The 24,147-nt window shown below is 42.1% G+C and overlaps 1 protein-coding gene across 10 annotated transcripts in view; it reads right to left on the bottom strand.

Annotated features, from left to right (window-relative positions):
* Positions 1–24,147, bottom strand: part of SPPL3 (signal peptide peptidase like 3) — a 62,917-nt gene that overhangs the window by 25,873 nt on the left and 12,897 nt on the right. For all 10 annotated transcript variants that reach the window (XM_084539055.1, XM_084539056.1, XM_084539052.1 and 7 more), the window contains exon 2: positions 4,289–4,366. In XM_084539055.1, coding sequence (XP_084395181.1) covers positions 4,289–4,366 — 78 coding nt within the window. The remainder of the gene's footprint in view (positions 1–4,288; positions 4,367–24,147) is intronic.

The raw sequence follows: 24,147 nt of genomic DNA, 5'->3' as shown, positions 1-24,147 counted from the left end.
CTCAGCATCTCCTGTCAGGCAATAAACTACAGTTGTCTCTTCTGGGGGCCCCAGCAGTTCAAGCTGGTAGGATTTCTAGCACAGTGGTTCAAAGCAAGCCTCCCACAGGGAAGCACTCAGTAGGGTTACGCTGAGGCCAAAGCAATGAGTAAGCTGCTGGCACATTATTATCATGAAAGTTCAGATTCAGCTATGGATCACTTCCATTGCAATAATGCTTCGGGGAAACCCTGCAGGAAAATATTCTTATGAAACAAAGGAAGAAATTTGAAAGCAAGCATATCTCTGAAGAGTCAGCAGGAGAGGCAATATATTGAGAAGTTCCTTCTCGCTTTGCTCAGTGAAGACAGTCACCCTTATGAACAGCTCTGGGACTGTGAGAATTGCCAGATTTCAACTGCTCTACATAAAAAATTACAGTCAGACACTGAGCTCAGATAGTTTAATTCAAATGAATCAAATCTCCATGCGTATTATGGAGAGAGAGGCTAGAACATGTTACACGATCTAACATTGCCACAGTGGCTTATAAAGTGTTCCTGTGAGATTAAACGACAAGTTGCAATGCAAGATCTGGAGTAGGAATAAGAACAGGGGAAACAGTAGCAAAAAGTCCATGGAAAAATATTCTCACTGACTAGATGGAGTACCGGCTCCTCACTATGCCTGCAGAGCCACAAATGCCAAAAAGTCCCAGAGCCCTGATGCGAGCATCTCACCTCCAGCAGGCGCTTCACACACGTGCAGGTATCTTTCTGGCTCTCCAGACCCCTTGTCTGCCCTGCCAGTGCTGTGGCTACAGATGCTTGTGAACTCCAGGCACACCCTTTCTCTTAGTGAGAAGCTATTTTTATTACTCCACACACTATTACCAGAATTAGTCACACGTTTTATTTGAGCATTTCGAGCCACTGCCATAGAGATAAATCTAGGGTTCTTACACCTACTTAGAAATTTCACATTCAGCTCAAACACACATGCACGACACCCTGCTAACTAAGGTGGACTCATCGTGGCTGTTGGCACTGTTTACGAACCACCAAAGAGAAGGACCTTTTCCTACCAAACTTACAACTTAAACAAGCAAGACAGAGTGGGGAAAAATAGGAAAATAAAACCAATACGCATTGTTCTTCAGTACCACGATATATTCTATAGTCTCGAGGGCTCTCAAGCATGCAATACTTAATATGGGAAGACCGGAGATTCTTTGGTATGGGAAGGTCAGTCTTCATCTGCAGGCAGGAGATAAAGCTTGCACCTGAGTTCTGCATTAACTAATGAAGACAGCAAGGATCTGTGAGGACCTGCAGTCCCTGTTTCTGTAGTGGAGAGCAAACCACCTTATAAACAGTAAATATTGCAGCACTGAAAACAAACAAACAAAAACTATTTAAATGCAGGGCAAACAATCCTCTGCAAATACTTTCAAAACAAAACTGGGCTTCATTCCGATCGAGGAGGATCCAGTAACAGTTTAGCTTAAAAGCAGGAACTGGAACAGGTAGAGTATGGGTTAAATCAGGCTTTACATAACCATGTTTGAGTATGTGATAGGATAGAAAAAGATTTAGCTGCTACATGCATACAAAGTAACTCCAGCACTTCTGTCCCAGCAAAGCACCTGGACAATAGGTGACTGTATGGGAAGAACCCCCAGAAAACAACCCATTTCCAGCTAAGCTCACCTCTTTAAAAATCCATAACTAGAACAAACATTTGCATGCTGCTGTGTACATCTTGTAACTGTTTGAAAGATTATACTTGCCTCTCTGACAGCCAACAACAAAGCGTATCAAGTACAAGGGCTGAGAGACGGTAAGAACATTTATGGGAGATGTTTAGAAGGGCTTGAAGATAAAATTCCTGACCCTGCACAAATGCAGGAAGGAAATGCTCTTCCAGCCACAGTAAGAGAAGTGAGATCTCAAATGCATAAACTGTTCTTCATTCTGGAGACAGACTTTTCCCAGGATCTATTAGACATTCTTCTGAGTATTTTGGTGTTTTTTGTTTGTTGCTTGGTATGGTTTTTATTTATTTATTTGTCATTGGACAAATGCTACTTGTATGACTAAGGACACTGGACCAGGCTTTCCTTTGTTCCCCTGAAACCTCCTGCATTAGATTAGATCCACCACACACAAGGATTTTATCCTAATGACTCACCCACCCAATTCTTTCTGATCCTATTATTGAACTTCTGTTTATGTCACTTGCCAGCAGTATCACAATAACTCTACAATAACTACTTGTTTCTTTTCAGACTGAAATTGGAAACCATGCCCACTTTCTACAACAAGAAGGTTATGTGAGGAGTGCCATTTTCTTTTTGCCTTACCACGGCTCCATTTGAGATGAAGCACTCAAATCTAGATGAAGATGTTGTTTTCATTTGAGAACGAGCACCCTAAGCACTAACTTTTGTCTTTCCGGCAAGTTGCTATTCTAAGGAAATCCACCCACTGCCAGAAGTTTTTATTTTACTACGGGAATTTCCAGATAAGCATCATTTTGCAACTTAGCACCACACTTAAATTTCTTACAAATCTGAATTGCATCTTGGGCACTGTTGTTAACAGCACTTCACAATCTTCTGTAAATAACTGCTTTTGACCTCACTCGTTGACCAAACAGCTTGGAAGTTTACCCAAGTCATCATCGAAACTGTGGGTTTCGGCTCAGGCATCTACTAAAGAAGCTAAAGGTAGGCCGTTCATTAGAAATCAGTTTCAAAACTATCGGGCCCTATTTTGGTCTGCAATAGCTTATGTCTTGGAGTCCTTAGGACACATGCAGAAGTAGGCTAGAAGAGGGCATTTCCTCAACTGATTTGTATCCATCGTCATTCTACCATGTCATCCAATAGGTTAGATTCTTTTGAATTTAAGTCAGTCCTAGCTCAGTCCTTGTAATGAGTGGTTTTAAATGTAATCACAGGATAAGATGGTAAAAGAACACGTGTATATAGCAACAGGACAGGAAAGAGCAAGGGAAAATTCTTAAAAGCTTAGAAGCTCTGAGAAGGAGAGGCAATTTACGTTCAAGCACTCCTGCTGTTCCATATTGAATTATGTTTTCTCAATTTAATTTTGGTTTTAATAAAAGCTACAGGTCTTGCAGCCATATGCATAGTTCCTTTTTACTGAACTGCATGAATTAAATTAAAGACTGAAGTAGCCCCTCAACTATATGCTAGACTGACTCAGAACTTTAAGAAAAGAAAAAAACACTGTTAATTGGTATTCAAATGCAACCTTTTATTTAATTGCAGTTTCTCTAGATTTTGTCTTCCTAAAGCTTTCTATTTTAATTTAAGCAGCAGTGCTGTTACCTAATACTCACTAGCAAAACCAGACAGCTCTTACCAAAAATTGGCTCTTTCATTTTATGATTTGCTTAACTTATGACTGGGATTTAAAGCCTCTTATCCTAATAGCTGCAGCTTACATCATACTTATGACCATGGTTATCATCTATTTCAGGAATATTCAACGTGGTGCAGAGAATTCATACTATACGGATGGCTTTTTATCATAGACTTGTTAAACGAAGCAATGTTCTTCAAAAAAAAAAAAAAAAGGATGGGAGAAGAAAAACATCCTGAACTTAAGTTTCAAAGAAATAATATTTCCAAGTTGTAAATTGTTTTTGATATGTCAGTATGAACCTCTTTCCTTATATGCCATTACATTAAAAGCTGGGTATGCAAGCTTAGCAGGACAACAAAGTTTTCTCTAAACATACTCAAGTCCCCTGAAGTGGGGCAAATTTGGTTTTTGAAGATTCAAACCTAATCAGCAGTTGGTCTAAGGCACTGCTAGAATTCAGCACTGATGTGTTTCTCACTTCTCTGTTGTGCTGTTACACTCAGTAATATCTATTTTACGAGATTTGGTTGCAATCAGAGTAAGAATGCTCTGAATCAAACACTGAAACACTGTATCTAAAAGCCTACTATTGACAACATTACGTCCATATATCTCTCAACAGGTCCTTTATACCCTCCAAAACACAATTTTACAGAACTGTCTTCAACGATTGACTTCACAGCTATCTTATATGTGCTTGCAACTTTTCATACAATTATGTCTTTCAGAAACCTCAACTGGCTTCTTTTTCTTCCGTCTCTATTTCCTTTTCAGAACCAAGAAATACTGCATTTACCTCAGCTGTCATTCTAACAAAGATACAACAAAAACAAAAGGCATAAACTATAAACTGTCACTTGTAGTCACATTTTTATTTGAAAAAGAAAAGATCCATAAGCCTTAAAGAAAAATCTTACCTGAAACTGCCATAGACTATGAGGAGAATAGAAATCAGGAAAGTAGACACTTGACTGGAGTCCACGAGGGAATATGCCCTGGAATGGGAAGAGAGAAGGCAGGTGTGTTATCCTGAGTGTCCATTTCTCCAGTACCATTTGTGAATTCTTTTTCTTAGCATTATACAAACAGAGAACGGAATGACATCTTTATGACAGCTATTTCTAAAGCTGTTATATCATTTAGGAATATAAAATACATAGCTTGTAAATTAACTTTTTATATTCAAGACTGCAGCATACAAAATCTGTACAACAGTCAATGAACAGCTCAAAAAGCCTTGTAGAGATTTGTTCTCAACTCACTGCATTGAGATTCCTTTTTCCACAAACATGTGGAATTGCTTTCAGCATGCCATCTTGCATGTTAATAACACTAATCTCTGTTTTTCCTATGCCTTAGCTGATAAAAGTTAAATTGCAATATGGCAGTTGAAGTCAAGGTTCACTCAGTACAGAAAAAAACAAACAAAATAAGCCGCAATCTGCATTTATTAAACCACACGCAGTTACTTCTCTATTACATCTTGCACATCACTAGATAGAGGATTTCTGATAAAAATTTCAGCAGGAGAACTAAAACCCACCTTTATTTAGATGGATTTCCCAATATAACATACTTCCATGTTTAAAGCACAGAAATGTAAATACTAGTTTTCCCCTTTTTTCCTACCCTTGACAGACCAAACCGTACTCCGTAGCTTACACCAAAACTTTCTTTGCCCCGTACAATGGGAGAGAAGCAACCTCAGCAAGTTCTCAGCTGGCACAAGCGGGGCTGACATACTTGAGGACAGAGAAATCATTAAGAGGGGACCTTGAGGAGCAAAGCAACAAGAACGCAGCCTGTAAGTCAAGAGAAATGATCTCACCCTCTACTCAGCACTCATGAAACTGTATCTAGAGTTTTGGGGGCCCCAAAAGAGAAAGCCCCAGTAACTGGAGAGAGCCAAGCAGAGAACCACCAAGACTCTCAGGGTACAACGTGACAGGAGAGGCTCAGGAGCCACAGCCCAACTCCCAGCAGTTTTACAGCCACTTGTGCTGAAGTAATGGAAAAGAATAAGGAGCAATGTTAACTGCATTAGTCTTGTACTACAGAAAAAGATCACTAAGCTTTTCTGAAAGCCAATTAAAAGGCCTAATTTCAACAAGATTATTGATATGGAACAAAGACAGCTGAATGATGTGATAGTTCCAAAGTAAATGTATGTCAGCAAATAAAAACTAACGATACAAGACAGAGAATCACACAATTCCACTGCCAATCTAGAAGCCATTTAGAGAAAATTGTACTACTTGACAGACGCATAAAAATATTTTTTAATATATAAACACAAATATGATCTTCTACTAAAGAAATTTAATATTAAACATCACTGAAAAAGACTGCTCTTCTAGATTAAATTGTATGCTTGTGCAGTAAGCTTTTAAGAAATGGGAAACCAACTGCTTTTGTTAATTACCATGAATAACTTCAATGTTACCCCCCAGTAAGAGTGAAAAACAGAAGTCGTATTTGCTCATAGTAGACCAACACATATATCTATAAAGCTTAAAATCATCTTTATATTGATTTCAGTCTTGTTTGACCTTTAGTTTCAAGGCTGTGCATCAGAAGCTTTAAAAGCATCCAGAAAGATGAAAACAGTTAATTGCAAATATGCCATGTAAATAAGCACTTACAATTAGTTTATATAAATGGCCTTCAGGTGGTAGACAATATAGATCAGAGCACATTAGCTTTAGCTAATGACTGCATGTAAGCAGACAGAAGAAACAGCTGACGGATGAATGCACTAGGTCTATGTCCTGTTACTAGCTTCAGTTTCAGGGCAAAACACCGCCTCACCCAACTCTGAGCTACAGGCAAAGGAAACTTCGTGTCCTGTTTGGATTTGAGAATTAATAGTGGAACTTCTCCCTTAACAGAATCCTCAGGAACGCCAAACGTGTAAGAAAAGCGAAATGAGGGAATGGAATTTCAGCTGGGTGTAAACACGTCCAGGGTTATGCACTACACTTATGAACTGATGTTCATAAAATCCTATATCCATAAATCGGCACATGCTTCTGAGAAGAACAACGTTTTCTGTACAAGTAAGTCACCACTCAGTAGCAACTTTGGAAGCTATGATAATTACAATTACATTTCATCCTAATTACTAAACAGTAGTCAAAACAAGGTTGTAAGTGTTAGAAAGAATGGTAAAACAGATAAAACAATGATGATATGTGGATCAGCCCTGGAATAATCCATGGATTTTTTTTATTAAAAAATGAAAGCCCTTAGACAAAACAAAAGAAATCAAATATATGTAAACCCATTCTACACCGTGACCCAACATAACCCTACTGATACGCTGCAGCAGTGATTAGGGCAGCTATCTGCTGCTTCTGTGCAAGGGAGAAGCCAGAATTCAAGTCCTCTCGTTCTACACGAGAGAAGTGCAATAGGGTACTGATCTGCCCACTGCAGACCCAGTGATATTTCCTGACTTCTCAAGATATCTGCAGCAGGATATCCTAAAATCTCACTGTTGGTGTCACAGATACGGCCTGGGAAAGCTCCTGCTCATTGTCAAGGCAGCAAATATTCATACTTCCCTTCCTCGGGATGCAGCTGGAAGAAGAGCAATGCAAAGCGTCCAGCACGGCAAGCCCAGGAGTACCTGCGATGTGGGACTGAAGCGAGCAATTCAGGAACATCCAGCTCCCATCCTACGTGTCCCACACAGGCAGCCCTCAAGCAAACTCCAGGAATAAGTTCGTAGTGCTGAAGTGGGTCTCGTCGTAATAAAATCCTGGGATTTTTAATATTTTGCCTCCCTAAATTATAAAAGGCATTGCATAAAATAGAACTGCTTCCTCGAATCTGGCACTGGACAGTTCACGAGCAGCCTAAACACCTTGATTCCAAGCAAACACTTTCTAACGCATTAATCTGGACTCGAGACAATCAGCAGGTGACACAATCACGTGGAAGTATGAGAAAGATTACTTCAACGTACTGAATATAATGCAAAATGCCAGACAGTAATCTGCACACCCATTTGCATTTTTAACTGAAATTTGAGTGATTATCTACAGCTCAACCATCCAATGGATTCCATACACATAAAACTGGATTCTCCTAAAACACATTTCAAATACGCAAGTTGCGTACTTCCACTGCCGAGCACGGCGCCAGTGCTATGTTCTTTGCAAATGGTATCAGCCAAAACCAAAACAAAATCCCCACACTTTGGAAATTTTTGGGGGAGCTGGAGTGTACTTTATGCATTAACATTTTACCTGCCTTTCACTGTGCATATAAAAATGAAACCATTTTCCTCCTTTACAGTACTTTTATAAAATTAAGAATTTGTTCTCAGAACTAACGGAAGCATGCACAGAAAATGCCCATGGCATGCCTGTGCATAGAAGTTGTCCTTTGACTTAAATAGTGCTTTTAAAAGCAATTCTTGGTACTTACTATACAAAGAAATGACAGTTATTCTTCATTCTTGTTCTGAAAATTAATCCTGGCTAAGACTATGCTAAGGGCTGCTGTCTTATTTTCGTGCATTTCATCTGCGTGCCATAATATGAGAACCACCAACCCATTTCTAAGCTCTATTACATATGCAGAACTGCTCAGAATATGAAGACACCGCTGGCTTTCCCAGCTGAGAACATTTCACAGTTCTCAGACTAGCCCACCCACAATTCGACATCCCTGTGAGGAAGCTGGTTTAGAAGTAAGTCATTTAATCGGGCTATCGGGCAGATTCTTGCTACATTGGTGAAGCAACTAATAACTAAACCAACCGTCAGGCCAAGGACATTATAAAACCAAGCACACTGGTGGTGAACTTTTCTCCATAAGCTCCTTACACTGGCCAAGGACAGGGAGGGGACTTCCCAAAGACCTGCTCCAGGGCTCCAGACCCCACACTGACCCCGCACCTTTCCAAGGCTGAGGCCGAGCGTGATTGTAGTGACTTCCCTGCCAGTGGGGACTATTCCTGGCAGCTCCACGGGCAGTGCTTCCAGCACAGAGCCTGCTAAGGCGTGCCAAGACAGAGACACAGCAAGCACTGTTCTGCAACATATTCCGCGGGTCAGCCTCGCAGCTCCACAGTGCCAGCATTGTCCCCACAACAATCCAAGCAGCGAGCTCCCCAGCCTGGCACGGGCCGCTCCATGGGCCTTTACCTACAGAGGCTCGCAGGGACACCCAGCCACGCCACCGCTGCCCAGAGGCCGCGCAAAACATCCCCCGGCACAGCTGGCGTGCCACGCAGCCCTCGCCCTTCTGTGGGACACAGAGAAGAACCTCTGTATGCCCAGGGGAACAGAGACCCGCTTCACTCCCAGCTCTGCAGGACGGTGACCAGCTCGTACAAGCAGCAATGACAGCAGCAGTGGCTTACAGACACTCACGAGCTCTCTTAGCCCTGCAGCCCCAGATCCAACACCACCTGGCTTTTCTCTGTCTGTGAGCCTTCACCTTGCGGGGGCTCTGCCAGCTGGCTGCTGAGGAATTTAATATATTAAAATATTGGGGTTTCACTTTGCAGATCTCCTTTACCAGCAAAAGATTAGAGTTGGTGAGACTCTTCCAAGAGTCCCACCAGCCTTTCCGAAGGCAAAGCCAGGGACCTTTTTGCCCTGTGCTGAGCACTGAGCATTTGTTTAGCCGTGAGCCAGAAAAAGAGAGAAGTAGGAACCCCATGTGTCCTGATGACAGCGCGGGGCACTACCTGCTGTGTAACCTGCCTGTCCTGGGCCAGCCTGATGTGACTACAAGCCACAGCACTGCTGTTGCAAAAGCAGCTTATTTTCAGCTTTCTCCAGTCATCTCGGCTCCATCATCAACCTTTGCTAGCACAGCCGTTTGCAAAACTACATGGAAAACTAGATCAGGGACTTGTCTGCTTGAATAGTAATAGAAAGGATGGGAAAGTTTTCTCAAATGCTTCAGATTCCTAATCTGGCATGTTGCTGGACTTACAAATCAAGGAGAACATTTTTTTCAGCAGCAACATTGACTTAAGTGCCCCAAAACTCCTCAGAGATCAGGAAAAGTTTTGTGTAATTGAAACAAAACCTTCTTTTTGTTTGCACAAGATGTCAATTCCATGTAGAATCAAATAAATTCAGTCCCTCAGACAATGTTTCAGGAGCAAAAGCCATTCCTCCGAGTTCCAGGTGCAAGAAATCATTGTGAAAAATTCTGCTGAGGCGGAGGGAGAAGTTTCCATAGCAATGCACACCGAGGGCCTTGGACGTGAATCATCCTCACAAAAAAAGTTGTTGTAACAGCAGCAAGATAAACTTCTGCATTTCCTGTACATACACCAGAGCAGCAAATAACTCACACCAACTTGAGAAGTGCACATGGACCAACTTCACCCCAGGCTGCATGGAGACCAAAGATTGCATCACATCAGGTACTTTCCTTTGGCAGTGATCATAATGTCCAGGCGCTTTCAAGATTAAGGAAAACAAAACTACAAAAGGAAGGTAAATGTACTAGACAGGCTGGTGTAAGGATGGATTAAAATCTGACAGAGCTTTTGCGTTGTTTAAAGGGTCCAAATCTACAACTTGGAGGCATCTGTGATAGAATCACAAAAACTGGCACTGATAGGAATGTCAGATCATTTAATTCGAGTTATAATTTGATCTTACTTTGGGGGAAGACAATCGATCCGTCATGACTTATCTCACCTCTTGTTTGAAACCACCCACCAGTGAAATTACAGGGCTTGTCTTGACACCTAATGGAAGTCCTTCTGACTGCAGCTCCAGTCCAAACTTTTTATCCTCCACAAAAGTCCTTCAGCACTCCTGGGGGCCGTGTCACACCAGACACAACTGGGGTAAGCAGGTTCCAGCCATGAGTTCATCTGCATGCTTTGGCTTCTGAAAGATGTGGCTGCCTGAGAAGTGGCCACACAAAGCTTCACAGGCTCTCCAGCCCACATGAAAAGCCACAACTATTTATTCAATCAACACGGTACTTTTCATCCAGGCTTAAAATATGACTTCTCTATCAAATGCCCACTGTCTCCTCGCCAGGTAAGTGGTAATAACCCATGCCCATCAAAACATCTATCCTCCTTTTCCAATTTCCATTCTCTTCCAAAGGGAACTCCTCGGTAGCGGGTACCAGCACGGAAAGGGCAGCCACGAAGCATCTCCTTCCCTGCCCTATCATTCATCACTCATTTTCAAAACCTGCTGAATGCCAGCATTCAGTTTGGGTGTCCTGTCTCAGCAGATTGTCAGTTCTCTCAAAGAGAACCAGGAAACAAAGATTTGCTGGAAAGCTGGTGTCCAGTGATAATATCAAGGATGGGAAAAGTTCCCATCCCCCTCCCCTCCTCCACGGGTTTCATCTATTTCAAAAGCCATTTAATGCGCTTATTGCATCAGTGATTGCTATTGTAACAGAGAAAACGTGAACAGAAAGTCAAGAAATACTCGTTGGTAAATCCCAGGCAAGAAGCAGAACATTTCACAACGCGCTTCCCCTGCCCCACCCCTGGTTTGGGAGCCACCAGCTGCCGGCAGCAATCAGCCTGCACCTGCACCTCACCTGGCTGCAGCGATCCTGCACCTTTGACCATACAGAAGTATGCTACTCACAGAGGAAACGTGGTGTTTTTTCTGTTTCTTAGTCTCAACATTTGTCAACCATTCTACTATTTTATTCCTTAAAAGAAGGACAAGAGAATAGAGTGATCAGGACAGCTCATTGTTGAAAGCAATTCATTTTCCAAGCTACAGCACAAGTCACTGGTGCGCAGTCCCTGCAACACTTAATTATTTTAATAATTATTAATCCTTAATTTATTAAGAGGAGCACAGCAAACTCAAGGGCTCCCGAGCAGAGCCCTGGGGCACCTTCAAGAAGAGCTCCATCGCTGCACCGAGCCCGTTTACAGTTCATTGTGCAAATATTCACTTTGCTCGGGGGCGGACTCCCTCCGTAGGCAAAGCCAACACAGCTTTTTTCCTTTGCTGGATTCCAGGTCGAAGGTATAACTAAAAAGCCTCTTTCAACCGCCTTACATGTGCAAGATATATACATATTTAAGAGCCTCCATTAGGCCTGACGCCAAACCAAAGTTAAATCTGAGTGTAACAGTTAAAAGTATAATTTTAAGCGTGAAGTCATGGCACCCACAGCTGTAAACATATCTCAACACTATTCCATTCTTTAGGATGATTCATAGGAAAAATAAGCAAATTGCTACGGCTTCACTTATGTTAAAGGACTAGCTTGTTTTCAAAAGTAAGCTTACCATTTCATCTCATTGTCATGTACAGATAAGCTCTGCTAAGTCTGAGTAATTTACTGAAACTCCTATCAGGGGAAAAAAAAAAAAATTAAAGCGAGTCTGAAGTGAAAACAAGTAACGTGAGACATCCCACTAAGCCATATTTTCCTATGCGGGCCCAGCTAGGTCGCAGGCAGGCATTTCTGAGTTATCAGACGAGATAATCCTGCTGGTTATCACACACAGATCTCAGAACATTTTCACATTATTAGGTACCAAACCTATGTCTTTACACATCCAATTAAAAAAAATCAATTCCCTCTTCTATCCTTTACAGAAAGCTGCTTTCCTGAAACTCTCCCCCTCCAAACAAATGCAGAGCTCCCGACTAAGTTGCTAAGAGGAAACTGCTCTGAGCTCACTGTGACACGAAACTGAAGTGTACATTCAGAAAGGCATCAGGAGAGGCAATCTTGCAAAAACACATTTTCTGTTAAAAACATTATCTGAGCAACCCTTTTGGTTCAGCAGACTGTTTGCCAACAGAACAAAGAATTATATGTTTCACAGTGTTTAAGAATCACAGCAACTGGAAGATTTCCAGATTTCACATTCAGCTTGGAGCACTCACTTCCAGGCAGGAATGAGAGCACAACTTCCACTCGCTGTGCGAACGCCTAAGAATACTCATTAAAAAGAGCATTATTTCCAAGCAGCACAGAGCAGCAGCCCTGCACCCCAAAAGCATGCTAATACCGTCAGCTGCTGACCTCCCCGGTGATGCCCCACCAAACTTGGGAGAAAAACTGCATCTTCAAATAATTTGTACTGGGCGTACGTGTTTGTGTGAGAATCCAGCAGCCAAATAAACATCCAGGAGACACCGAACGCCCTTCACATTGCTGCAATAGAAAATACAGGCTTTTGTTGTTTCATATTATGTATTTATAGACTGAACAGGGGGACTTTCACCCCTTCCCTAAATATAAAGATAAATCCACTTTTGTGAGGTTGCATTATTAAGGAGGGCTGGTTGGTTGGTTGATCTGATTTTTGCTGCAAAATGGACAAATAAAAACAGACCAGGAAATCTTCCCTTCTTCCCTTCTCAAAGAAAGAGAAAAGACATCCTGATTAACAGGGCATGTTTCTACTGCCAGATATATGTCACCACAAGCCAGGGAAGCCTCTCCAACAAAAGATTTTACAGCTGTGTCACAGGTATAAATGACTGCAAACATTTTTTGGAAAAAGTAAGCAAAACATCCGTACAATGTCTGCAATAATGGATTCCTATCAAAGAAAACAGACAGCACTTCAGTGAGTTAAGCCAAACAAGAACATATGGAAAAACACATCTGATAACAAAACACACAGCCTGATAACAGTGCGTGTTTTACTCAACTCTGTATTTCCAGTGTCAGGTTTATTCCCGTTGAGCTGCCCCAGATCACCTAACTTGTCCCAGGGTGCTGGCTCCTGACTGCAGAGCAGCCCCAGCACATGGCTGAGCCCAGACAGCTCCAAGTGAGAACAAGCAGTACTTCTTCCCCTTCTTGACACTTGCTGCAAAGGACTCCTGCTCAGGACAGGATTGGGTTGTGTTGGCCTGAAAATCAGATGTCTGAGGCAAAGGAGGCTCAGAGGCAGCCCTGCGCTGTAGATTTCTGCCGCCTTAGGTTAGCTCACCTCTGACTTCAGAGCATTAAGAGAGCTTTGCCAACAAAACCCCCTTTTCACATCTTTGCCCTTTCTCTAGAAAAACTTACTTTGCTCATGGAAAGGAAATGACAAAGGTAGAAAAATAACACCAGCAGAACAGCAAGACGCCCTGACAGCTTATCGCTCCTGTGAAGGTTTTCGTTCCGGCCAGCAGCTGCACAATTACTCGACGGGAAACAAAGACGAAAGGAGTCAGCGTGGCCGGGGACAAGGTGGGACTGAAACTCCTCCAGGAGCAGCTCGCAGTTAGGTGTGATTAAGCACACTGTAACACATACATCTGTAACCCAAGCGGTACTGGAGCTAAGTCAATTAAACAAAACTAACCTGCCTACTCCTATTTGCCTACGCAGAAGCTAACACTGCTTCAATTAAGTTAGCTTTCAAAAAAGACTTCAGGTACTGAGGTTCCTGCAACCTATGGCACTTCGGAACAGCCTGGGTTCGGCAGCCTTTCCCATTTGTTCTCACTAGTAAACCCTACAGCTGCACTGTGCAGCAGCATCCATTTTTCTCTTGAAAACCTTAATAAAATTATCTGTCCACACAAGCCCTCTGAGCATGCAGAGGCTTCCAATGCCCAGCTCTCCAGATCCGTTTGCTGCAGCTGCAGGGTCCTGCCACGGCACAGCACCCTGAGGTGCCGGCCACCCAGCAAGGAGACCACCAGGTCAACCTGGGCATCACCGGCACACAGAGTATACAGTGGGATATGAAAGGTAACCACGCTGCATTGCAAAGACCAAACCATCAGTATGTTAAAAAAAAAAAAAAAAAAAAGTGTTTATGAGAATGAAAGAGATTAGACTCATTTGCTGATCTCTGAATAAGTGGAGCACTTGTACAGCCTGTAATTGTCTTCACATCTATTGATTTATAGAAGAGTTCAGCGTGCTGCAGGACAGATTCAATGTTGCCTTCGCTTCACACAGACAGCCAAACCAAACCAGGAAGATAGTGCTTTCGGGGAAAGGAGAAAACCAGCAAGTATCAGGACAAGAAGTAAACATATAAAGATGAAAACATACATACACGTATGCATGATCTGTCTGACAAAGCAAGATGGTTATGGCTCGACCACAAGAATGAAGTGAAGTTGCACAATCCGCACAGGAAGACTTTCCTCCTGTGGAGCTGTTTCCATTTTCCACAAATAATCAAAAGAAGGACTGGAAGGAGGGGGAAGAGGTCAAATCAGGATCTGTTACGCACAATCCCTTCTCATCACAGCCACAAGCATATTTCTTTATGTAAATTTTCAGATTCCACCAGAGCAGTGAACTCTGCAAAGGTCAGTCCAATATTTAGCCTACCCCGAAGCTTTGCTGAAACAGCTCTTCTATCTAAATTACCACTTGCAACTGTATGAATTTTCCATAAATAGCCTTTTTTTACATCAGAAAAAAAGGCAAATCAAGGGTGTGGTTACTGTAATTTAAATCAACAGAGAACCACTGTGCAGACTGCCTACGCTTTTATGCTAGACAGCCTCACCATGATCCAAGCAACACTGCGCTTCCAGGAGGAGCTGCTGGAGATGTTAATGGTGATCCCCAGTGCAGGAAAGTCTTCTGGAATTTTGACAGCTGAGACTGTTGGGGGCTATAGAGGTATCCATTTATATCCTTGTCACATATGCGAGCTGGAGTTTTCAGTCGCTTGGTAGCACAGCTCTGCATTAGCCATAAGACCGTGCAGAGTTAGATTTAATTTTATTCTAGTAATAAAAAGATAAAAACTTCCTCAAAGTCTTCAGCACTGGCTCCCACGTTGTACGTTTTGACCTCTGTAAGCCTTTTTCCACTTAACAGAGAAGCTCATTAACAGTAACTCACCTAAAACACGAGGATGATTCCTCCTTTGTCTGGAGGAAAATCCACTCGCTGCTCAAAGGCCAGGTCTCTCCTGCAAGAACTGCCGGCTGTTCACAAAGTCTGGTCCTCAGCAGCACAGCGAGATGGCTACAACGCAGAGCAGTGGGGTGTTTTGCTCCACCAGAGCAGGAAGACCTCAGAGCAGGGCAAAAGCTGCTGCAGCAGCGGCAACACTGACAGCTAGGCTGGGGCTTGACCTAGCGCTGCTGACACAATGCGTGCTGCAGCAGGAGTCGGAGCTTTCCAGCCACCAGCATCTCAGAGGAGCCAAACTGTAACTAGAAGCTGTCTCAGCTAAGAAAACGGGAGTTTTTGTTATTGGAAGGCAAGTATTTGTCTGAATCTTCACTACTGCTCTATCTGGATTGAGAAGAGGGTGGCAAGCAAATATCTCATGTTTGTCTCCCAGTTAAGAGATTCACATTGATTTCTCAAGCTACTGCCAAAGAATTAGCATACAGCTTCTAACTATAATATGAACTGTAAAAGTGTCTTGAACAAAAACATAATTAATGTATGTCTTCACTGAAACAACAAAAAAAAAAAAGCTTAAACAACGTATTAGGGAAGCCATGGCTGCCTAAAATTATAACAATAAATAGCAAACCTCGCCTCCCACGCATTCAAAGAATCAACAATTCCCTGTGCATCAAAAATAAGCTCACATAATTGATCATGCTGCACTAGCTTTACCTTTGAGTACTGTAAAACTGTGCCATTCATGCTTTACATTTTTCTAAATTTAGGAAAGTAGGTGATAGTAAGACAGCTCCACGCTTGTCCAGCTCAAGAACAGTAAGAAGCCCTCTGGGTCTGTAAGAGACTGAAAGCTCTCCAACAGCATCAAAGGACTTTGGCAGACATGGGGACACACACACGTGCAAATATCAAACACTGAAGATGAATCAATCTTTTCTCCAAACATACCAGTATGATCAAAAGCTGTATCGATATAAGCAGAAAGTATCATCATTGCTCCTGATAATACAAGAAGAAAGTGCTAGACAGAAAAAATGAGCCATAAGTGAGTCAAGAAACAACCAGCAATTGAACACGGAAAATTTAAGGTATGTTTAATTCATCCACTGAAGCAAAAGCATTGGCTGAGAATAACACCCTTGTTCTGTAATGGTAATATTACATGGTCCCCCTACGTTGTGGAGAAATAATGCTCTGCTGCCCACAAAATCAGAAGTATAACTCCTTATTTCTATACATATTTCAAAAAGCAAATGTAAGGCAACCCTTTACAAAGAATAAATTACTTTAAATGGAAAAAAAAAGATCAGGCATGAAATACCATCAGGATCTACATCACCAGTATGTCAAAGAGCAGTCTTCTGCCAGTGAATGGATCCCCTCCAAAGCTGCACCTCAACACACACGGATTCCCAGGATTAGTTCAGTTACAATTGAGGTGTGGGGAGGAAATTAAGCTTAAAGCTGGAACTTTGCTCTTGTTCTGATGCAAGTCATTGACTCTCAACTAGCTGGAGATAAAATTCTCACACCCACAAGCACACAAGATGCCACAAAGAGAACAAATGACTATTTTACTTAGTACAGAAATAACACAGAAGCAGGTGAATCAGAGGGCTATGTATATTTATTACAGCAAGACCATTTCTGAGCATAAAGCACCAGCACAATACACCACAAAGAAACACAAGCAATTAGTGCAGCACATCTCCAAGGTACCTGCACCGAAGGCTCAGTGACTCGGTGTGGCATAAAGCTAGAAAACAGAACATGGGCTTGAATTGTTAGTATGGCACTAAATGCATCTGAACAGACTCTAATGCAACTAACTCGTTAACGCTGCATATGATTCAGTCCAGAAGTCAATGCAGTTTTAACTTAGCAGCATTACTATTTCTCCATATCACGGAACCTAATGTTAGTATTTTGCATAGACACTTCTGCGCTCACATTGTTCCTGAGGTGTTCTCTCGTCATCATCTCTCTTTTTAATCCCATTTCATAAGAGCAAACAATGAAGACAGCACAGGAAGGAAAGAGGGCTAGGGAGGGGAAGGCAGACAGCGGTACTTCAGCGTGAGTATAGCTTTCCTGAGAGCAGAATTATCAGCCTGCCACTGGACGGAGTGCAGAAAAGAGTTACTAAGATGATTAGGAGAGATAAGCACGGAGTTTGTTTAGCCTAGAAAAATACACAGTAAGAGGACAAGTGGGCGCGCATGCAAAAGGGAACACTAAGTGTGGCAACTACTGGATTAGAATGACCCCAAATCGTGCTACGAGCAATAGGGGAACTCACCCTCTTTCCTGACACCAACCAATGTGCTGATCCAGTTGAACAATTCCCCCCACCCCATCAAATTCGAGTTAATTTTCAGATTAACATCTCCGTAGTCCCATGAGCACTAGTGGCAACACAGGAGACGGCAGTTTTTCCAGTTCTGTGCATTGTGCTTTCTGAGGGAAGGAAAAAAAAAGAAAAAAAAAATCACCTGGACCCATTCCAAGCATATTACCCAGTTTGTTTTTTCCATCCTGAGAAACAAGGAGGAGGAGAACATGCCCTACTGCTCTTTTGCACCCACTTCTTCTAACTAGTATAGAGGTCTAATGAAGCAATAATGTTTGGGTGGATTATCAGGGGAAACTCACATGTTCAGCTTTAACCTGGCCCTCTGAAAGCTGCAATGCTTACCAACAGCAAACTTTTGTAAAACAGCGGTCTGCAATATTACATCACATCACCTTTTTGGACAGATCGAAGTACGTGGATCTTCATGTACAGGACCAAGTGAAATTTGAACGTGACCATTACTACAGCCACCTGCAATTTTACCTAGTTTTATCAGTGATATCATCTCAGTACCTTCCAGTCTTCTGCAAGCACAACTGAAATATCCACACCAAATCCAGTCGGACAACACAGAGGGTGAGCCTGTAATATTTCTGCAAGCTGAGGGGTAACTGGCTCAAAATCTCCTAGGAACTTCAAAGGAGAGCAGGTTCACATTGTTGCTCACCTTTTTAAAGGCAAACTTCTATTAAAGGGCACCCAGGTAACATTACACAAGGCAGCAAGTTCTCTTCCCTTCAGAGGTCATCTCTGAACTTGCAGTGGTCATCCCAAACCAGAAAAGATGCAAAAGCACCAGAGATGGTAACCTCTTTCCGCATCTGCCTGTTAGTGTAACTTTCCTTTTACTTCATTTATTCAAATTATTGTAATTGAATGGGTGTTGTGTGCTAGACAAACTGGAACACATCAGAGCAGTGCGCCACTTCCAAAACCATTTTTTGCTTATGTATTCATTAAATGTTCCAGCAGTCAGATAAAATCTCCACCAACGGAACCCTAACCAGACAGAAGGCTAACCCAGCAGTTCTAGGAGCAGACATATCAGATTTTCAGGTGTTATTAAAAATTGTGACACACCCAACCACAAGGGCAAGGAAAATTTACAAATACAAGTCGGGTTAACTTCTATTTTTCCCATCTTTAACAGAATTGCTTTGAAAAGTGCAAGCTGGCACTTTTGCATGAATCCTGAAGCCCACTGAAACAATGCAGTTTCTGCTTTTTACAGTAGTTATAGATTAGGAAAATAACAGCTCGATACTATTAGGAAAAATACAGAACCACTGGGCTTGGTACGGCTGTCCATGTACCAGCAGGCTCGGAAGGATGTAATGTATGGTTGGCATCTGGGAGCTGCTGTAGAACAAATACTGCCTGGTTTGGAAGACGTGCTGCAGACACTGTAATAGAGGACTCAGCTTTCCAGGAAAATTTACCTGCTGGAAACCTAAATGCTGATCCTTCAGCAGGAATTTAAATTTACATTTTCTTTAAGTATATGTAGTAAAAAAGAAAAAAAAAAAAGTGACCAGGTTTTAACAAGACGAATAAACATAACTGCCTTGTGAAAGAAAATACCTACAATACAACTACACAACTCAGGAACAGTCTGGTGCCATCACAATGCAGGCAGGCAGATATCTGTGGGGAGGAACAACCTCCCAGTGGACCAGCTAACACACAACTGGAGAGCCAGGTAAGCTTTTAGGGTAGGCTGGATGGGCCTTTGGGCAGCCTGGGCTGGGGAAGGCATTGTGCCCAAGGCAGGGGGCTTTAAGGTCCTGCCAACCCGAGCCGTTCTGTGGTCCTGTTATTCTATGACTTCCTTCCCCAGTCCTACACCGTACCTATTTTCTGAATCCAGAAAACAGATGAAGGACATTTTTCAACCTATCTCAGTCAAAATCTACCTTTGTCAGCCAGAATGCAGACACCTGGAGTCTCAGAAACATTACAAATGGATTTTGTGTGTCTCCTGTACCCAGCCCTTCCCATCCCACTTGGCACCTCAGCTCAGTTTCATAGCTGGTCTGGATTGCCATGTCTCAAAGCCACCTACAAAAATACTACAGAGGTAAATCCTCCCGATATCCTTCAGTAATCCTCAGTTACTTTAAGCAACAGTCTGTTCTGAAAACACCGGGGTCCCCTGGGAAGCCAGAGATTACACGCTGTTGTACTACGTTTATATATCTGCTGATATTTCTTGCTCAGGAACAAAATGCTTTCCTGGAAAGGCTTTGTAGTAAACATCCAGACGTTTAACCTTCCTAAAAATAACACAATTCACCCCAGGAACGCTCTTTTACTCCAAGTGTGCCCCCCAGGCAGAAGTGCTCAGCTCAGAACTACAGGAAGATAACCTCAGCTCAACAAAAGTTACAAGAGTCTATACACGAGCAACAGAATTTGCTATTTTTGAAATACAAGAAGAGAAAATGACCTTCATCAATATGTAAGTGATTAACTTTCATCAGCCATGCCTGAAGTTATAAATCAAATACTACAATCAGAGACAGAAAAGCAAATTAAATACATCTCATCCACACACACCAATTCCAAAAGTTTACAGCAGCAAAGATGCAGAACGCAGTAGAAGAAATGTGCTGACGCTTCTCGACCTTCAAAAATAATTTTAACATTTAAAATTTATAAGTAGTATCTAGCTAGAACAAACTCATGCTAAATTAAATTATCAAGAAGGTAGAAAAATAAAAATCTGCTCTGCACAACTTTATCCCAAGCTGGAGAAAAAAACAAACCAAAACAATGGAAAGCGTGATTCAGTCTCCTTCCGAGTACTAAGAGGTACTAGACAACCACTCAGTTACTAGTTGATAGGTACTAGACAACCATTTAACTGCCACTAGTGCTGAGCTGCTGTATGACAACACAGAAGCCTCTGCATGAGAAGCAGAAGGCGCTTTGGCATTTATCTCCACTGGGCATTATTTCTCCCCAGATCCAAGTGACTACTTGAGAATTAGACCAGAGATCCCAGATCACTCAGGCCAGATTTTTGCCAGGAGCAGTAAATGAAGATTAAAGTGATGCTAGTCCAGGGGCGGACTAAAGCGGGGCTGGAGAAGCTTCCCCAAGTGCTGGCGCAAACCACAACTGAAATCCCATGGCACTGTATCTGGAAAGAAGCACGCACACACACAGACTTTCCCTTTAGGCTTCTCTAACAGCCTGGGGCCCAGCAGAGGCTGCCACCAAGGCACGAGCTGCTCCAGCACGTCACATCAGGCAAAGCACAGGCTCAAGCAGTTTGAAATCCACCAGCACAAAGCTTAAGATACTTTTCCTGCCTGTTTCATTTCTCGTATTTTAAAACAGATCTAAATCAAGGTATCTGAAATGCAAGAAAAACCAAATCTTTCTGTGAAAGGAATAAAGTTGGGAGACATCTTAATGTGATATAGTGACAAAAAGGCTGCAGATAGGATTTCTGGATGAAAAACTGAAGAGAACTTTTCTTTATCCAGGACATAACACTGGTTTGTTCAACTGTTTTCCTCTAATCTCTCCAGGAATTACTACAGCACTACAACTCTCAGCACATCTTCATCCCTCTTCTGACAAGGGCTCACATTTATTTGTGACCCTACAAGAGATGCCTAAATTACTGCATTTGTGCAAATCGGGGCAAGGTTTCCAGACTAATTAGTACCTGCTGACACCTCACTGCACAAAGGGGAAAACTTGACCTTTTTTTTTTCCCCAACTGTCATATTCTCTATGAACTTATTTGAGATGTTCACTCAAATGGAGTTGTGGCAAATGGATAGAGGCGAAAAATGGATGCTCAAGTCCTCCTACAAAGAGCGTCTTCAGTGTTTCATTCACCATTTCAGTTCCCCAAGTCAGTGCAGAGAGGCATTCTGCTACCAAGGGTTTTGTGTTATCCTCTGGCTTCTCCATTCAGTTCAGGTATTTATACAGTCCTAAATTTGGAGTCTAAAATTAGATTATGTGAATAATTTCTGAAACAGATATGAGTAATAATTCAATTGATCTACATAAACTTTGTATGCTAGTTGGTATTTTCTTTCTCTGATGAGTAACTTACTGTGAAAGTAAGAAACATATGGGTCAACGCTAACATGATTTTGGAAGACTAAATACAAACATACACACAATCCAAAACAGTTTTCACCCAGTTTAACTTATGGTGAAGTCATTCTCCATTCTCTTCCCTCTGATCAGCTCTCAATTCCTATGTTCAGCTAAGCAGCCCCATGGGAAACCACAGACATTACTAAATACCAGGAACTCTGCAAAAGGCAAATGCTGGACATGATCAGGAATGTGATGATGAAGTGTTTGCTCTAAGCTTCTTTCATGTTTCAGAAAGCCAATTTGCTTATCAATTCCTCTTCGGAAGAGAGCTGCAGAGATTCCAGAAATGTAATCATCTGTATGAAATCAAGTTTCACACACAGGGACTAAAAAAGTATGAACCACAGTGTCCACTCTCCTGAGAATGAAAGAGGATAAATATCTAATCACATAGGTCCTCAACAAAAGAAAACATCTTTTATTAAGAAGACAGACTAGAAAAGCACGTCCTTTAACATCAGGCATCGTATTTTCTCCTGCACCAGGCAGTTTGCACGGGGCAGCACTACCCAGTAGAAGATCCTGGGCAGTGCAAACTCCTACACTGAGGACATCTTAGACTCTGGGGCGTTAGCAATGCTGATGATCTTCAAATTTTATATTAAAAAATTAATTACAAATAACATTATATGAAGATGGGAAAGAGGAGACAAATTATCCATCACTATTCAGACAAGATGGAACTGAATCCACAACACTTACAGCAGGAGGATAAGAAAAGAGGCTATCTGCTTTGCAATATGCAGTCCCAACACAAAACAGAGCTGCCATTAGTTTTGGAGTCTCCAGTATTAGGTGTGGACCGTGAAGATACTATCAGTTTTCCTCACTGTTGCTGCTTCTCAGGTGCTTAGCACATACCTTAATTAGGCCTCCTCAGCTCTCTGAACTCCAACTAACACAAAAATAGGATTTATCATCTACTTCCAGACATTGCAATGCCTTCCCATTCAGCTCACAACTACAGAAACGGTTCTTTGTGGTTTTTGAGCCCTGCATGGTAAACTCTGCCCAGCATTAAACTGCCAGCAGGCAGCTATTTAGGGAACTCACGGCCTCCCCAGTTTCAGGCCCTCAGCACTAAACAGAAGGGTCTCTCTGAACTTGTTTCCCCCTGGTGGAACATGAATCTGGTTCAGGGCACAACACATCCTTACCGCATCTCTCCTTGTGTACCAGGCAAAAGGGGACACTTCAAAATACGGGACTCTTCTCTTCTACCTTCAGTACGCAGATATCACATGTCAGAAGGTTGTATTTTATCTGTAAGCTGGGAGCTACCTTGGCATGAATTCTACAAATTTATAAGACAGATAAATTGTGAGTATAATTAGGCTGTATTCTTTCCCTGCCCATTTTCCTGTGCCATTGTAACAGTGTCATAATTAGCAGCATGAATTATTTGCCATGGTAATAGGGGAATGAATGCACAGAATGATGATTTCCCTGAAAGTTCAAACAGAAGGCACTGGCTAGAAATACACCACCTGAGAATTTATTAGCAAAAGGACAAAGAAAAAACAGAGCATTTCTAGGCCTAGACTACTGCGCTGAGTGAAACAATTCCTCTACAAAACACAGCGTATGGTTTTACCTATAGCAACGAACAGGCCTGAAGGTGACAGTTACACGTAGTGCAGAATGCAATGGCTTGGTCAATTAGCAAAGCAGGTAACTGATTGATTACCTTGCTATTAAATTCTGCTCAGATCACAGACTTCCCATCTCTTAATATCACAAAAACAACACAGACCTTAAAGCCAACCAAAACAGTTAAGTAAAGGGTTTCTTGGAGAAATTTAGAGAGTTTTTGCAACTCCCCTCTGGGTAGGGCACAGCAGGTATAGGTAGCAAGGTTTTGTAGCTGACAGAAAATGGAGCAACACCTTAAGAAGAACTAGGAACTGCAGCTAACCACATGCCAGCAGAAACACAGCACACTTCTTGAACCTCACCCGCATGCCTTCATGTTCCTAGGACCTGTCCTCCTGGGGAGAGAGGGCCCCAGTCTGACAAAAGCTGGTCACTGCCCTAACTGCTAAGTGACAAGCAGGTTCTGGACACACCTCTGGTGTCTTTATACCCCAACAAAAAGATCTGAAAAGAGGAGCTTTGTTACGAGAATTGCAAATGGTATTACAGAGCTATGCAGACCTTTTATTACTACTTAGCCTTATGGTCCCTACTTGCCTTGTATCAGAAATGGGGGTAGAAGGCCTTTAAATTTAGTATCCCAAGACTAATAAAAATATTTTGTTAGCCATGTGCTCAACATTTAACTGAAAAGTTCATCAAAGCATCAAGAAAAAGTCCATTTGGCATTGACTTCTAAAAATATGTCAACATATTAAGACCCAAGACTTTTAGTTATAAAACATCTACTACTCAAAGCAACCTTTTTTTTTTTTTTTTTTTTTCCAACAAACACCATGGCTTTCTATTAGTTGGGCATTTTGCAGAGTCTAACTTGCACGGAAAAATTATGGGACATCCACT

Source organism: Aythya ferina (genome assembly GCF_964211825.1).
Source record: "Aythya ferina genome assembly, chromosome: 17".
NCBI lineage: Eukaryota > Metazoa > Chordata > Aves > Anseriformes > Anatidae > Aythya > Aythya ferina.
The sequence above is the reverse complement of the archived record's forward strand: the minus strand, read 5'-3'. Positions and strand labels throughout refer to the sequence as shown.